Source organism: Mesoplodon mirus (genome assembly GCF_964341445.2).
Source record: "Mesoplodon mirus genome assembly, chromosome: 3".
NCBI lineage: Eukaryota > Metazoa > Chordata > Mammalia > Artiodactyla > Ziphiidae > Mesoplodon > Mesoplodon mirus.
In genome coordinates, this window is record NC_138978.1 from 198,248,522 (window position 1) to 198,265,540 (window position 17,019).

Genomic DNA, 17,019 nt, shown 5'->3' on the forward strand with positions numbered 1-17,019 from the left:
CGTGGGCTCTGCGCCCGTGTTCCCGCAGCTGGCTCCGGGGCACTTGGGAACAGAGTTCTAATTTAGTTCTAACGATTAAAAGAAAACACATATGTGCACGCGTGTGTGTACGTACACACACACACACACACGCACGTACGCTTGTGCGCACACGTCTACCTTTATCACTACAGCACAAAGGGCTTTGACAGGCACCAGACTTTCTGAGTTTGCTTTGTCCTAGGTTCTCAGCTGGCCCAGTGTCCGCCAAGCCCACAGGAGCCACGAGGTTAGAGGAACGGAGGACCGGATTTGGGGACCGTGTGTGTTGGGATATGACAGCAGGCCTGGCACTGTTTGTGGCAGTTCTGTCCCCACTCAGGTCACCATGCTAGACAACTGGGTAGCAACCCCCGTAAACGTGAGGACACGTGATGAGGAAAACGCCTCCCCGCTGCACGCCCGCAGCCAAAACAGCCCTCCCCGCACGCTGCAGACGGTCCCCATTAACAGCAAAGCCTCCAGGGAGGAAGCGCTTTTAAAGTAGTATCAGTCACTTACACCTGAGAGTGAATGAGTTTATCGGCTCTTTCCTGAGAACAGGGGGAGGGGAGCACAGGATGGCTTGGCCAGAGCAGCAGGTGGGGATGTGAGGGGGAACAAAGCAGGGGACGGGGCCAAGGAAGACAGTGCGATGCTTCCAGCCTGGCCAAAGCAGGTGGACAGGCCTCTGAGAGGTACACGGAGACACCTGCTGGGCTCAGACCAGGCAGGGACCCGGGGCTTCTTGCAGGACGGCGCCCCTGACCCTGGAAGGGACTGGGAGGAAGAGCCATCTCTGGACGGGACGCTGAGGCCTGAGGTGCGGACGAGAGTCGTGCTATGCCCAGGCTGGCGCTGGAGCCCAAGATCCACTGTGCCCACAGCAGGACAAGGGGCCAGGAGCACCTGCCCCAGAGGCTGGGCAGGGAAGGAGCTGGCTGAGTGCCCCCGACGTTCCTGGTCCCAGGTCCAGGGCAGAAAGGGAGCGGGGTGACGAGACAAGGCTTCTCACACCTACGGGGCAAAGGGCTGTTAGCACAAGACGGGTTCCTAGGGCTGGACAGGGAGGCACCCCTGTCCCCAAGCCCCGCACCCACACTGGGCCAGAGGCCCCAGATCTGCTGGTTGAGGGGGGTAGGGGCTTGCACAGCTGTGGGGAAGCGAAGCCAGCGGAGGGTGCAGCCAGCGTTCCCCAGGTTGGGACAGCCCAGCCTGAGAACGGGGCTGTGCAAACACAGGCCAGTCGGTGTGCGTGGCGCTGGGCGTGTGGCGTCTCCGCAGGGCAGCCCCCCCACCTCACCTCGGCATCCAGGGAGGGGTCTGCTTTCTTCCTCCACTGGATCCTCCTGGCGGCTGCTGACTCTTTCTGCACCTCCTGGTTGCAGGCATCAGGGCGGAGACCAGAGGTTCAGGCTTACGGCACCGGGGTCCCCAGACCCCTGCCCCTCCCGAGGGAGGACCCCAGACCCTCCTCTCTGCCTTCTGGCCCGCAGGCTTATCCAACGCCGTTCCCACGCCCAGAATATCTCCACTACTTTTGCGGCTGCCCCTCCTCTGACAGGTCATTCTGCCATGAAAGGGCCCGTGGTGAGACCTCAGGAGGGCCGGGGTACCTGCGGGTCCCCATCTCCTGACTCCTGGGTCCTGCTGATCCACAGGTTGAGCCTCGATGTCACAACCCCTGAGAGCCGGAAGTCCTCCTGAAAAGAGAGCTTCCGTCTCGGGGTCGGGTGGGCGTCTCCAGAGGCCTGTGCCTTGCCCACACCCATCCAGCCCAGGGCGCCGGGCCCGCACCCCCTCACTGGGGCTGTGCACACAGCCAGGGGCACGGGGGCTCGTGAGCAGGAGTGGCAGGGAACTCAAGTCAGCGGCAGGTTCTCCCAAACTGACGCACGAAGACACAGAGCTGTCTGGCACTGTCCAGGCCAGGGGCCGGGTTTTGCAGACACCCAGCGTCGTCGGCCTGAGCCACTCACCCTCCGGCTGGAGGCTGGTCCTTCTCGGCCCTGACCCACCAGCTCCTTCTCAAAGAGGTGGCGCTTGCTGGCGACGTCCACGGGAGCCACCAAGAACTCAGCGCGGGAGGGGCCCGGAGACCTGACTGACCCTGATCTCTGAGAGCGGAGAGCACAGGCCGCTGACCCTTGCGGGTGGGCGCCGACCACGCCCACCACGCAAGGCAGGTTCCCGGCCTCGCCCACCTGTACAGCTGTGTGGTATCTCTCCAGCTTCTGGCCCAGTGTGGAGGAGCTGGCCGGGAGCCTCATGCTGGTGCTGCGGGACGGGAAGACAGGGCAAGACAAGCCAGGTGAGACCCCCGCCCCCAGGGAGACCAGGCCTGCGCCCACACCCCCAGCGCTTCGGCAAAGAGAATGTGGCCTCAGTCACCGAGTGAGACCATGATGACTTGGCCAAGGTGACGATCTACAGACTCCGGGGGCTCCCCGGTCCTCCCTAGAAACAGTCCATTCAGCAGGACATCAGCCACCAGGTCGCCCCACCCCCGACCAACCCCATCCTGTCCTCAGGCCACCGGACGAGCGTACAAGACTCACAACCTGGCCGTGCCTGCCCTCCTGACACCAGTGTCCCCCCACCTCTTTCTCCCCATGCTGAGGAGCCCGCCAACCGGACACCGTGCATGTCACACTCCACGCCTTTCCTCATGCTGTCCCCTCAATCCAAAGCTTCCTTCTGCTTGGAAATCTCCCTCTAGTTCAAGTCCTTTCAGATGCCAATCGCTCTGGGACCGAGCCCCCAGCTCTCGAGGGCCGAGCTCCCGCAGCCATGAGGGGCTCCAGCCCTCAGTTCCCAGGCCCATCCCGGCACCTCCGTGCTGTGGGGCTCTTGCACGTTTCATGTCTGATGTGAGCCGCTCGAGGGCAGCAGCGTGTCTCATCCACCTTGTACCCCAGCGCCCATCCCCACCCCCAGGCCTCGCCCAGCACTGCTGCCCTAGAGATAGGCTGGGGGCAGACGGATGCAATGCATGAGCATGAAATTCCCAACGCATGAGCACAGCTGCTCTTCAGACCCCATTTGTTGTTGGTTATTTAAAAAAAAAAAACACACAGTCTTCCAGCTGCTTGCACAGACGCTGTGGGCGGAGGCGGGGGTCGGGGGGAGGTGGAAGCACTCATCAAGCTTGCAGAGTCCCGGGCGCCCGCGCCCTGCCTGCTGAAGCGGCTGTGTCCCCTTCCTGCACTGGTCAGTCTCCCTCCGCACCCCTGCGCCTCAGGACAGCCCCACCCAAGCCCCGCCTCCTCCAAACAGCACCCCCATCCCTCCCCTTGTGCCACATCTCGGGCCTCAGTCCCTCCCGCTAACCCTGCAGCATAAGCAGGACGGAGCAGACGGGAGAGGACAGCCTCTGGGCCCCTGACCTGCGGGTTAAGGCTGCCTCTGAGTGGTCTCTCCGGAGGCTCATCTGAAACGAGAAGGAAGGTGCCCGTGAGTGGGGTCAGCCGCGGCCTCCTCAAAGGGAGGGTTCAGCTTCAGAACACATCCCCCTCCTGGGGCCTCCCACCCACCTCTGCTCAACCCCCAATCCAACCCCCATTAAAGGGTCTGGGACACGGCCCCACCCACCAGGCCGGGTCAGCAGCCCCTCCTTGTCGCCCCCAGGCCTTCTTGGGGCAGCTGCAACCACCCGCTTCCCGCTTGCTTACCCACCGCCCCGAGCCCTGTAGGGCAGGGACAGGCACCGGCCAGCAGCAGGTCTCCTGCCTCTCCCCAGGGCCTGGCACAGCGCGCGATCAGTCAAAAAGTGAGTGAGTGACCCAGTAAACAGAGGAACCAGGAGTAAATTCTGGCATAAAGCGAGAGGACCAGCCCTGGTCCACGTGATTTGTACTCCTGGGGCAAGGCAGGGTGGCAGGCACCGGGACAGCTCCCACCCACCTCCCTCCTGGAGGAGAGGCTCTCCCCACAGTCCGCCTGCGCCGCCCTCCTGCACGCTAGCTGTGCCCACCACCTGGGGCTGCTGGGTCTCGTCCACACCCACCTCCAGCCATTAACCGGTGCTTCACTTGATCCAACCCCATCTGCTCTTGGCCACCCTCGGGCATCCAAAAGCCCTGTGTCTGCGTACAACGTCCCTGGTGTCTAAGCCAGGGCCCTGGGCCGTAACGGGGGCTGCTTTCCTCGGCATGCCCTCCAGCGGATGGGAGACAAAGGGACCCAGGCCTCACCCGAAAGGAGATGGTCCTGGGGCTGGTGCGCTTCAGGGAGCTGCTGTAGGTGGCCTGGGTGGGCGAGGGTGTGTCCGCCTCGTCCTCCTCGCTAGGGATTTTCATCTGGATGGAGCAGGGGGAGTATCACATGGAAGGCCAGGGTACCCCGAGCCCGAGCTGCCACGGGGGCACCACTGGCCTGGCTCATCCCAGGAGCTGCAGGGGGAAGCAGGTAGCAAGACAGCCCCGTGCCTCCTCCCAGGTCCGCTACCCTGACCATGGTGGAGCAGGTAGGGAGAGAGGAAGAAACAGCCAAGGCCGGCCTAGAGGCAGGAGGACAGGACTAGAAGGGTGGGCAGGGGCACCGCCAACCTGGAGAGTGATGGGTGGGAGGTGGCAAGTCACAGCCGGACGCTCTGCCCCCAGCTCCCGCAGCCCCGCCGAGGACGGGGGCTCCTGCTCGGGGCCGGCCCTCCCCTGCCCCTTAGGGGTGGACGGGCTCCGCGCAGAGGCTGGCTGCTCCTGGGCCTGGGGCTGCCCTGGGGCCGCCGCCCTCGCTGGGGCCAGCCGCGTCTCAGGGGCCGGGGTCTTCTCAAAGACTGCTGCTTTCTCAGACGTCAGTCTCTTTTCTGAGTCCGACGTCTTCCCTGGGGACGGCAGCTTCTCCAAGACACTTGTTTTTTCCAGAACCAACCTCTTTCCCAAGATGGTTCTTTTCTCCAACACTGCGATCTTCTGGGACACAGACACTTTCTCAGGGCTGGGGGTCTTCCCGGAGGCGGAGATTTCCTTGGCGTCCAGGCTCTTTGCAGGCGCTAATGTCTTCTCTGGCACAGAGGGCTTCTCTGAGCCCCCCTTCCTGCTGCATCCCGGCTCCCTGCCCACCAAGCTCTCCTCCTCCCGGACCCAGGAGCTCCGCTGCTCCCGGCTTGGGCTCCGGCAAGGCAGCAACCCCAGCTCCTCCTCGGGCGCCAGGGGCAGCTGCCTGGCCTGCCCGGTGCCCGCGCCGTCCTCCTCCTCTGCGGCCAGCTGCTCCCGGACGGGGGCCCGCGCGACCTCCGCCTCCCGCGGCCTCTGCCTCCGCTCCTGCCGTGCCCTGAGGACGGCCCGCCCGTCCTCGTCCTCACCTCTGGGGTCTAGGGGTGGTCGGGGGGAGACCTCCATTTCCTCCACGCTCGGCAGTCTGAGTCGAAAGATGGGAGATGGGGCGGGAGACAGGGTCAGAGGCCGGCAGAGGTGGGAGAGACCCTGGGGTGCCCTCCGACCCAGTGAAGATGCCTCTGGGGCCACGTGGGAGGGGCGAGGAAGGAAGGCCGTGCCCCGCCCCCAACCACCATCGCTTAAATCAGGATCCCTTTTATCTGCTTTACGCATCGGGCTTCTAAGGTATCCTTTGAACAAAGCACATGATGCTTTTAAAAGAAATGCATAAACCCCTGAAAGGTGTGACCATTCCATGCTCAGCCCCAATCAACAAACACCTCATCTGTGCCAGGCCCCGCCCCTCATGGCTTAGATCAGGACCAGAGACAGTCAGGGAGCTGGCACAGGTCACACAGCTAATGGGCGGGCCTCTGACGTTGCTCCCGGCCCCGTCAGCCACGTGGGTGCAGCTCAGGATGCACACTTTGTGGTCCCTCCTCTGGGGGACCCAGGGGAACAAGGGCAACATGAGAGGCCCTCAGCCCCCAGCAAAGGAGACTCTTCCGTCTCCACCACCTGCTCGCCGTGCGACTTGGGGCAGGATAGTTCACTGTCTGAGCCTGTTTCCCAGGCTGCAAACTGGGCTTCTTCGGAGGCGAGAGGAGACTCATGGCAGGAGCAGGCGCTGTCCTGACAGACAGGAGCACCCGGTGAACACGGCCCTTCTCCACCTTCCCCTCTTGACCCTCAGATCTGGTGGCCAGACCAGCCCCCACGCTCCTGCGGTCAGAGGCGGACCACGGAGGGTCCGGGTTAGAGGGAGGCAGCCGGCTTGAACAGGGCCTGACAGACGTGGACGACGCCCGTGGCCCCCGCTCTCCAGGGGGACAACCCGTGCGCTCTCTGACCAGCTTCTCTACCTGTGAGACGGGTTAGGACCCTCCCTCTCGGGAACCTGGAAGGACTGAGTTACGCTCACAAAACGTCCAGCAAAGGCTGCGTGTCTCATGAACACTGGTCCCACTGGCTGTCCTGATGAGTGTGGGACCCACGAAGTCCAGCCTGGTTCTCCAGGCAGGGGCAGCCGGTCCGCCCGTCAGCCGGGACCGGAGCACCGCCTCCCCACCCCGCACCTCTCTGGGGCTGCCGGGGCTCCATCCTGGGCAGGCTGGGCCACCTCGTCGTCCGTGGTGGAGCTCAGGTTCCGGTGTCGCCGCCGCCGTTCCCGTTCCTGTTCCTCGTCATCCTCCAGGGTCCACTGCCTGGCCAGGCTGGTGGGGGACAGGGGTCAGTGCAGCCCACACGGCCCGCCACCCCAGCCTGCACGGCGACACCCCCAGGGGGACGCTGGGCTAGACTCCACCCTGGACCCCCGAGTGGGATGGGGGCCCATGCTCCGGGGCGCCCAGGGACGTGGGAGGGCAGGCGCAGCTCTGCCTGAAGGAGGTGGGTGAACCTGACAAGCTGCCCTCTCTCTCTGGTCCGGGGAATTAGATGAAATCCCTCAGTGGACAACTGCAGAGAAACATCCTCAGCTACACAGCTCCCCGTGGGACTTCTCGGCTCTCCAGAGGGGGAGACTCCACACTGAGACCGGTTACAGCCGGGGAGGGCCCGGCAGCACTCCCTTCACCTCCCAGGAGCCCCGGCAGCCTCTTCGGCTTCCGAGAACCAGCTCTCAGGTGCCGGGGGCAGGGGCCACACCCTGCTTTTGGTTCCTGCATCACAGGGCCTACCAGCCACCCACCCCCGCCTTCAATCACGCAGCCATCCAACCTCCTGTCCCTGCAAACAGCCCTCCCCCATCACCTCCACCGCCCTGCCCACCCGTCATCCTTATGCACCTATCCCCCCACCCCCCGCCCCGACCCATCCCCACCCTCCATCCCAACCAAAGAGCAAATATCCCCGAGGAACTGTGCTGGGCCAGCGCCCCGTCGGAAACTGCGGCTTCACAGACCGGGGCAGCGCCCCTGCCTGGGAGACACCTGCCAAATACTGAGAAAGACAAGTGTGTCCACCAGTAGCCCCCCAGCTCTGCACAGGGAGGGAAAGGTTACTGGGGCTGGTGCATCAGCAGAGGCCCCAGCAGAGCCTGAACGCGGGCTGAATCTCAGGAAGGGGTCAGGCCAGGGCCGGGAGAAACCCGAGGTCCAGGCAGAGGGGAGGGACGAGCAAGCCTGGAGGTCAGAGGGAGGGAGGCGATGCTTCACCCAGAGCCGCAGGAGAAGCTTAGGCCGTGAGGACTGGGAGTAGCCCCCCAGTGCTGGTCTGGGGCCCAGGTCAGAAGGGCCTCCGCTTGGTCCTCCTGCCTGCGGGCAGGTACCTTCCTTGCCTCCATTTTCCCCGCTAAGAGGAAGAGGAGCCCCCACACGACGGCCCTGATCCTTTTTTCCAAGTCCAGCATCACATCTGCTGATCTGATCGTCACGGAACTCACATGTTTTGAGCTCAGTCTACAGGCAGGCAGGTTCCGGGGACTGGGAAGGAGCCCGACGGGGTTCTGCCCTTTGGGGCGCGTGCCAGGTGGGGGAGTCAGACAGGGAGCAAGGAGCCCGCACGTGAACAAAACGTCAGGAAGAGACTGAGGACGCCTGGAGGGGAGAGGGCCCCAAGGACCAGAGGGCCTGGGTCAGGGGGAGGGGGCAGCACAGCACAGGCCTCGGCCGGAGGGCCGTGCTCAGGGGACGGGAGCCAGGGCAGGAGGCCCGGGGACGCGGGAGAGCGTGGGTTTATTCCAGGGTGCGGGAAGACACTGGATAGTTTCACACCGAGCGGGACGTGGTAAGACTTATTATGGTCACTATTTTAAACCTCTCCGGCTGCTGTATGGTGATAGGACTGCAGAAGGCGGAGGAGAGGGACTGGGCCGGGGGTGGGGGTGGGGGGCCCTTGCCAGGGCGCGAGCTACAGTGATGTGACCTGGGGTGGTGACAGTGAGATGGGAAAAGGGATGGATTCGGGACACGTTTTGAAGACAGAGCCAACTGGGTTTGCTGATGGGCTGGATGGGGATGAGGGGCGAGGAAAGGAGAAAAATCAAGGCAAACTAGATTTTCTGGCCTGAGCAGTTCCTGGTGCTGCTCTTAGAAGGATGGGGACCATCAGGGAGGAAGGGGTTTGGTGAGATGTCCGCGGCAGTGGGAGAGGAGGGAGCCAAGGAGGAAACCCGGGAGGAGTTGACCTGGAGAGCAGCCAGCCCTGTCCACACCGCTGGAAGGGCAAGACCACCAGGAGGCAGTGTTGAGCACAGAGGCTTCTGGACCCTTAGAAAGAGCCCGACTGCACCAGTAAGGGGAGAAGGGGACCCGAGAAAGAGGAGCTGGTGACGGCCGGCAACTCTGCTGAGAAGGTTTAACGAGAAGAAAAGCCACCAAGATGACACAGTACCTGGAGAAGGACGTGGATGCAAAGACGGCTGCCTTAATTGAGGTGTCGGTTACATACAATAAACAAGATCTCAAGTCCTGTTTTCTTTTCAAAGATGGGCAAATGAGGCAGAGTGGACAGGGTATGAAAGGTTTGAAAAGAAAGTGTGGAGGAGTTGCCCTGCAGGGAGAGAAAAGACCGCAGGACGGGGCGCGTCCACCACGGCACCACCCGGAACACACAAGCGCCACCAAATGTGGAACCAAGTGCAAGTGTCGACTTCGGAGGGCAGGGCGCTCCTCCACCCTGGGGAGGGCGGGGGCTCACCAGATCTCTGCCTTGATAAGCAAGAGCGCAAAGGGGGGGCAAACCCTAGGCACCCCCCAACGGCAATCTGCCCACTGCCCCAGGCAGCCTTCCAGAACCGCCCAAGTCTGGGGTCAGGGTAGCTCTGGGTGAAAACCTCAGTTCCTCCCGCTTCTCAGGTCTGTACTCCACCTGCGTGGGGATGGGGCAGGGCTCCAACCTAGGACCCACGGCCTTGACCGCGGGGTTTAAACCAGATTCCCGGGGCCTCCGTGATCATTCATCCACTCACTCCACGGGAACCCATGGCTCCTTCCGGCCAGGCCCCAATGCCCCACCCCTTCCTTGCTGCCCGGGTCCAGATGAGAAAGGTCCACTTCAGCTCGCTTTCCTCTGGACCCACCTAACTGAGTGCACACTTTGGGGTCAGCTGTGCCCTGCAAAGCTGAGGGACCCCACCCCCCCCGAGGGAGACCGGCCCACCGAGCGGGGGCTCCTCCCCCGATAGGCGCGTCTGGGCTGGAGCCCCCGGGATTCCTTGGGCCTGAGCAAGCCCGTTCCCACACAGGCCGCTCAGCCCTCAGGGGGGCCACCGGTTTGCCTGTGGGACCTGGGACAAGTCGGTGTGTGATCTGTCAGAGCCTGGTCTCGGGAAGTGACTCACCCCAGGCGGGTCCTCGCCCTGAGGGTCTCGGGGCCTCGAGACCCCCAGCTTTGCCCCAAGACCCCGCCGCTCACCCAGGTGACGTGGTCACCCCTCACCCCCACCCCAGGAGAAACGTTATCTCCACCAAGCAAAGAGCTCCTCCTCTAAAGAGGAGAAAATGGGGAGGAGAGGGTGGGAGGGGGGAAGGCCAGGCTTCTGGGCGGCTCCGCAGGAGGCCCAGGAATAAACAAACAGCAACTAAGGGCCTTCATTCAGGAGCACACAAGTATTTGTTGACTACGGTGACTAACGAATCAATAAATAAAGGCAGAAGTGAGGGCTCTAACATGTGCTTACACAACACTGGGTGCTGCTCCCAGCGGCTCCCAGATACCTCTGACAAGAGGCCCCCGGCAACCTGAGGGATGGGGTGGGGGGGTCACCTCCATTCTGCAGGTGAGGACTCTGAGGCTCGTGGAGGTCAATAACGGTCCCAGGACAGGTCAGCTTGTAAAAGAAGGAGCCAAGCTTCCAACACAGGCCAGCCTCTTAAGCACAAGGCTACAGGCCAGGAAGGATGCCCTGCCCCCTTCTCGGGAGCCCAGCAGTGCAGAGGCAGGGGGAGGAAGGGGCTCGGGAGGGCCTCGGAAGGTGTGGGACCCTCCAGCCCAGCGCAGGCCTGAGCTCGTGGCGCAGCCTGGGGAAGCAGGTTTGGGGAAACCCAGCAGCCAACACGTCGCCCTCTCAGGCGCCAGGGCCAGGCCAGGGTGGACCGTGTAGGTCCCACGCCCCAGGGAGTCCCAGCCACTGTCACCAGCTGATGCCGCAGCCCTGGGCGGCCGCCCCCTCTCAACAGCCCTTTCCTCCACCTCCTGGCCCTCCTCTGGGGACACACATCCCTCTCTTTGCCTCCAGGGAGGACTGCTAGCCACCCTACTCCTGACCTCACCAGCTCCATTCTTAGGGCAAGGGACCTCTTTTTCCCTTAACGACTTCTGGAGGACCTCTGCCCTGCTGCTCAGGCCACAGCTGGTTCTGCTCCCTCCCAAGGGCCACTCTCCCTGAGGTCTATCCTCCCACTCAGCAGCAGCTGAGTGCAGGGGTGTAAGTGCTGGCAGCTTTACCAGGAGAACCCTGCTTTCCCCAATTGAATCGCACACAGGAGCCCATTATATGACAGACCAAGGCTCAGCTGCCCTGGTTACAGCAGGGGAAGGGTGTGAAGCCTGCCCCAGAGCATTCTGTGGAAGCCTGGGGCTCAAGGAGCTAGGATTTGCAGAACTTGGAAGGAGAAAAGGGAGCTCAGGCCTGGCACCGGGCTGAGAGACGCAGCTCTGATTAGCCGCGTGACCTTGGGCCAGTCTGCAGCCCCTGAGGGCTTCCACGCGACGAGGGGCCACGCTGGGTGGTCCATGAGGTCCCTTCTAGCCCCCTGGTCTAGGGAGAGGTGTCAGGGAGAACCGAGCAGCTCGGGAGGTGGCAGCGCTGCTCAAGACCCAGGCAGGGAGATGATTAACGCCCCCCCCCACTGCCCAGACCCACCCCTCGGCCCCCGCGGACGAGCCCGCCCCGCCTCACCCTCACCAGGCCAGCCCAGTGAGGAGAGGGCAAGGCTGCTGACCAGGGCACCCGGCCAGGCAGCTCACCACTGCCCCGCCCCGGGGCTAGAGCGTCTGAATTTCTACTCGCCAAGGACAGGCGGCAGGCTGGCCCTCAGCTGCCCACCTGGGCCCTGTCTGGGGCCACGCTCCTCGCACCCTCCTCAGCGCCCCCCCAAACCCGACCCCAGGAGGGCCCGGGAGGCTCCGTTGACAGTGACTCACAGCCCTTCCCTCCTGCCAGCTGAGGCTTGTTCGCCAGGGAGCAGGGCGGGAGGGTCCTCGGCTCCAGCTGCCTCATGGGGTGAGCGTTGGTCACAGCTGTGTCTGCCCACAGGGCTGGGGAGGGCCAGGGGGTGGGGCCGGGGCTGGTCCCCGGGGCTTCCCGCTGCCTGGTGATCGCCGCCCCCGGCCCCCCCTGCAGCCACGGGAGACTGGGGCCATCTGAGCAGGGGACCAGCTAAGACCAGACCCTGCTCGCACTTTAAAAGTTCCAGCGCCCCACGGCCACCTGGCACACACCCTGACACACATCCAGGCATGTCTCAGACACAGAGTCACACACATCCCAGCAGACTGGGGGCTCCTGACTCAGCCATGTCTGCTTTGTGGGTTTTGTGTTTTGTTTTGTTTTTTTTTGCGGTACGCGGGCCTCTCACTGTTGTGGCCTCTCCCACTGCGGAGCACAGGCTCCGGACGCGCAGGCTCAGCGGCCATGGCTCACGGGCCCAGCCGCTCCGCGGCATGTGGGATCCTCCCGGACCGGGGCGCGAACCCATGTCCCCTGCATCGGCTGGCGGTCTCTCAACCACTGCGCCACCAGGGAAGCCCTGCTTTGTGTTTTTAACCCAACGCCCTGCACTGTGGTCTTCAACGGACATCCGAATGGACTTGGACTCCCAAGGTCCAAACTCGGCAACGTCAGAACCTACCATCCACCCAGACGTGTCCGCACTACACACCCCAACACAGACAGGCCCCGCCTGGAAGCAGAGACGCTCCCACGTCAACACCGGCACCGTGACCCACACACAGAGTCCGAGACCTTGACCCCCACCTCCACCCTCAGTACAGACCCTCCCTGGGTGTGTCCAGCCTCTGAGGCGGCCGGGCCCCTGTCCAGGGCACAGAGCTCCTCCTTTCTTGGGGCGTATCCTTCCCCTCTCTAGACCCCGCGGGCCCCTCTGCAGCGGGGTGACCGGGCAACTGTGCTTCAGAGCAGTGAGATCTGAGGGTCTGGGAGGCCCCCGGCCCTGGAGAAGCTCTGGAGCCCTTGGGAAGGGGGTGGGGAGAGCCAGAGACCTTGCTGGGGAAGGCCTGGGAGGGGCTGCTCCATGCCTGTAAAGGCAGCCTGGGCTTCCACCCACACGCCCACCTGAGAGGGGTCAGCTTCTACCCGCTAGAACCTTCCGGGCTCCGCTCCATCTACTACGTGGGCCTCAGTCTCCTGAGGGGGCAGTGGGGGGGGTTTGCAGGTGAAGATGCTCATGGAAGCACCTCTGGGGGAGGTGCAGGGTGGCCCCAAGGAGTTCAGGGGTCACCAACCACATGAGGGGGCTGCCTTCTGGACACGCCCCCAGGCTTCTCTGACCCTGACAGGATGTCCCGCAGGCAGGGATAAGACACCCAGTGCCCAGGCCCTGGGAAGGACAAGCTCACAAATAAAGGCTGAAGCCCAGAGCGGGGCAGAAGCTATCGTGAGGTCACCCAGCCCAGACCCCACCCCGAAACGCCACACTCGGAACCCGCGCCTCACCAGTGGGAGGGGATCTGTCCCCCCCCCCACCCCGGTGCTATTCACCAGCGCTCCACAGTGGTGCTGTCCCGCTCCTGGCACGGCGCCCCACCCTCCTCCCCGGGCGGGGCCCCTCAAACTCTCTACAGAGGAACGCGGGCCGTCAGGGGGGCTTCTCGGGAAATGAGGCTGGGCCGTAACTCCGGAACGCCTCCCCAGTGCCCCGAACCGGCCTCTAGGGGCCGACGGCCCACCCCAGGCACCCTGCTTGTGCCTCAGCCCCCAAGCGGAGGAAGGAGGCGGTGGGGCAGGCGGAACACCTGCGAGCTTTCAGGTGTGGCCCCGGCTCTGTGGCCCCCAGGAGCGGCCCGGCCCCCGGGCTCACCTGGACAGCGCGGCCCAGTTCTTCCTGCTGACTGACATGCCGCCGGAGCCCGAGCGCCCGCCGCGTGCGTCGTGTCCGCTCGGCGCCTACCCGCGCACAACCCGCCGGCCGCCGGCGCAGGTAGGCTCACCTGGCCTCTTATCCCCCCCCCCCGGCCTGCGTCCCGCGCAGCCGCGGGCCGCCTGCTGCCCCGGATTGGCCTGTGGGTAGGCGCGTCGCAGAAGGAGCCGCCCCGGTCCCCGCCCCAGCCGCCCGGCCGCGCGCCCTGGACGGGCCGCAGCACCGATGCACGAACGGACGGCCGGGTGGACGAGAGCCCGGGCCGCGCGGGGCGGGGCGGGGCGGGGCGGGGACTTCCTGCTCCGGACCTGTCTGGCCAGCCCTCCCGGCCGCTCCCTCCAGCGAGTGCCGCGGACCGGGGCCGGGGCCCGGGGACGGGCCCGCTCTCCGCCCGCCAACCGGGTCGGCCCCGAGAATCCCAGACGGGAGGCGGGCGGGCAGGTGGGAGCCGGCGCGCGTCTGGGGTCTGGAGAGCCCTCCCGGCTCTGCGCTCCGGCCCGCCGCACCGAGACCCCGGGAGAGCGCGGGGCGCGCTTCCTCTGTGCCGCGCGCAAAACTGCAGGCACGCCCGGAGCAAAGCCCACCCCTCCCGAAAGGAGAGCCTGGGTTCCATTCTGTGCACCCTGGAGTGCCTCCGGCTCTGAAAAAGCCAAGACGTCGGAGGCGGCCTCCTCGCAGGCTGGTCTGGACTTTGGGCTGGAGGGGCTGAGTGTGGAACCAGGCGGGGGAAGCTCGGCTTTCCCCGGAAGGGAGCAGTGGACAGGGAACTAGCACTGGAGTTTGGAGCAAGTGAGGCACCACCTGGCTCCCTTTAAGTGCGCATCCGGCTGCCGGGTGCCACGCGCCGCCCGCCCGGGAGCCGGCCTCAGGGAGACCAGGGATGGTCAGTCCCCAAGTCTCGGAGTCTTATCTTCCCGACGCATCAGAACTGGTGCAGCCCCAGGCACCAGCAGGAGAAGAGGGAGGTGGAACTGACAGCGTCTGCCCTGCTGGGTCTCGCTGACCAGCCTGGCCTCCCTGTGGCATTGATCCCGAGCTGCTGGTCTCTACAATACCCTCCAGCTCTGAGATCTCCCAGTAAAGGGCAAGCCAGCCTCTAAGCAGAAGCTGGGACACACACACACAGCTAGCCTGCTAAGGCGTCTCTGTCCCCAAATGCCCCCTCCTCCAGGGAGCCTTCCTTCTTGGCCAAAGGAGGTGAGGAGTGAGGTTCAAGGAATGAGAGCTGGACTGGGAGCCTGGAGACGGGGCTTTGGGCTCTGACGTGTATGAAACATGTGACGTGGGGCAAATCTGTTTCCTCATGTGTGTAGTGGGAAGAATGATACTTTGCCCAGCTTCCTTCCAGGTTGTGGGGATCACACGAGTCCGTGGTTGCGTGCTGGTGATCCTGGGGTGAGCAGTGGGAGGGCTGACAAGACTCCTGCAGAGGCCAAGGCAGGCCCTGGGCCATTGGCTCTTCCAGGGAAAGAGAAAGAGGGGCTGGTAATAACCCAGGTCCCTGGATGCTGGGATTTGGGGCCCAACACTTCCTGGGGAGCCTGCTGACCCCTGGGGACCGAGAGAATGTCCTTCCCATGGTTTGTCAGTGGTAACATCTCAACAGAGAAGGACAAACGATCCCAGTCACTTGAAGCCTGGCCTTTCCAGGGACACTTCATGAAACCAGCAGAGAGTAAGCGGTGTCTCCAAAAGCCCAAACTCCAGCACCCTGTCTATGGACACAAAAACCCAAAGACACGGAAGATTGGTGTGTAGACAGCTCCAGAAGTAAGGAAAAGTGAATTATGGGCATGTTAGTGCCCCAAAAGTTCCTTGAGGGCAGGCATTGTATATTCACTAGACCCTTCCTGTGTCCCAGGCACTGTGCTTGGTGCTATGTCAGGGCGGTGGTGACAAAGCGTCACCAACTAGGTGGCTTAAAAACAACAGATATTTATTTTCCCACAGTTCTGAAGGCTAGAAGTGCATCAGCAGAGCCATGCTCCCTCCAGAGGCTCTAGGGCAGGACCTTTCTTTGCGTTTGTCGTCCTGCTGCTGGTGGCTGGCCACCCTGGGCCTGCCGCCACGTGACTCCATGTCTGCCTTCTTCAGAGTCCCAGGGAGCCGTCCCGGTGTCTCTGCGCCCGCGTCCAAAGTTCCCTCTTCTTATCAAGACATCAGTCCTTGCATTACAGCCCACCCTGATCCAATATGACCACATTTAAACTTGATCACATCTGCAAAGACCCGATTTCCCAGTGAGGTCACATTCACAGCTACCAGGGCTTAGGGACTGACCATTTTTTTGTGCGGGAACATAATTCTACCTGCTACAATCAGCAAACAGCGCTGGCTTTCAATGACACAAAGATGGTGGGGACTCGGATCCTGACCCCAAGACAGTCCCAGCTTGGCAGTGGAGGCACACACATGCTGGTGCACGTCCACATGTTCTCCTAACCCACATGTGTTCCTAATCATGCGTACACACACGTGTGCATAAGCATACAGACACACACGTGTGCATAAGCATAGGTACACACATGTACTCCTAAGCGTCCTTACATCCAAGCCATGTTCAAGACAGGCTGTGATGAAAATTGAAACTGTCATCAGGAGAGATTAGTTCTCGTGGAGGGGTTGGGGATGCCTGCAAGGGGAGGGAACATCTGGGTTGGGCTTGAAGGTTGAGTGGAATTCACTCATCAGAGAAGGGGGCGGGGGACCCGCTACAGGACGGGGCGTGAACGGAGATGTGGGGTCTCGAGTGGAAGGTGGTTCCACAAGGAGAGGGGCTCGTGTGCCCGAAGCATCGTGTGGCCGTCACGGCACCGGGAAAGGGATCCTCATGCTGCCCTGAGCTCAGGACTTGGCCATGACCCTGCACAATAGCTGACAATGACAAGGCAGATGGCCTCTGAGTGGGAAGGCCCCCGAGACTTTGAGAGCAAGACTGACCAGGCTTCAGGGGGGAGACCACCACCGAGGGGACTACTTTTAAGTCCATAAAAAGAAGGACTTGAGCACAGAGGAGGGGAGGAGGGGTTGGCCGGAGGCCTGGAAGGCCGAATGGTCATGGGGCTGGCTGCTGGGTGGAGGGGAGAAGGCCAGGTGACTCCCACTTGCTACCTTGAGGGGCCAGTGAAGGCTAAGGCCGGTGACCTTAGCCCGAGGGGCCTCAGCCTCAGTATTGACACCTGGGGCCTGAGAGCTCTTGGTGTGGGGCTGTCTGCACCCTGTGAGGAGCTCAGCAGCGTCCCTGGCCTCAGCCATTGGAATGTGAGGGCCCCAAGGACAGCCCGGGGAGCTGTCCAGCACATGGCTGGACATCGGGGCGGGGCTCAGGACAGCCTGGCCTGCATTTTCCACGGCACCCGAGGACTTGTGCAGGGCGGGCGGGAGAAGGGGACGGTCACAAGGGCAGGGGTGGTGCTCAGGGCATCCGTGCCCGTGGTTCAACGCCCCAAGCGTCTTGGGGAGAGCAGGAGTGTTTCATTCACCCCCGTGTCTACACTAGCACTTAGCGTGGTAGGTTTACAGAATTGCACTAACTTGCTTTTGGAAGGAGAACAGGAAACCCCAGACAGCCCGAGATCCCCTCT

General features: G+C 63.3%; 1 protein-coding gene across 1 annotated transcript; it reads right to left on the reverse strand.

Annotated features, from left to right (window-relative positions):
• Positions 1-558: 558 nt before the first annotated feature.
• LAD1 (ladinin 1) lies at positions 559-13,506 on the reverse strand. Its single transcript, XM_082614752.1, has 10 exons — positions 13,376-13,506; positions 6,470-6,607; positions 4,566-5,376; positions 4,212-4,316; positions 3,405-3,448; positions 2,223-2,295; positions 1,998-2,135; positions 1,635-1,721; positions 1,322-1,396; positions 559-1,035 (listed from the first exon to the last, which is right to left on the reverse strand). Exons 1-10 carry the CDS (start codon positions 13,411-13,413, stop codon positions 1,030-1,032), a joined length of 1,515 nt encoding a protein of 504 aa, XP_082470878.1. The 5' UTR covers positions 13,414-13,506; the 3' UTR covers positions 559-1,029.
• Positions 13,507-17,019: the final 3,513 nt, after the last annotated feature.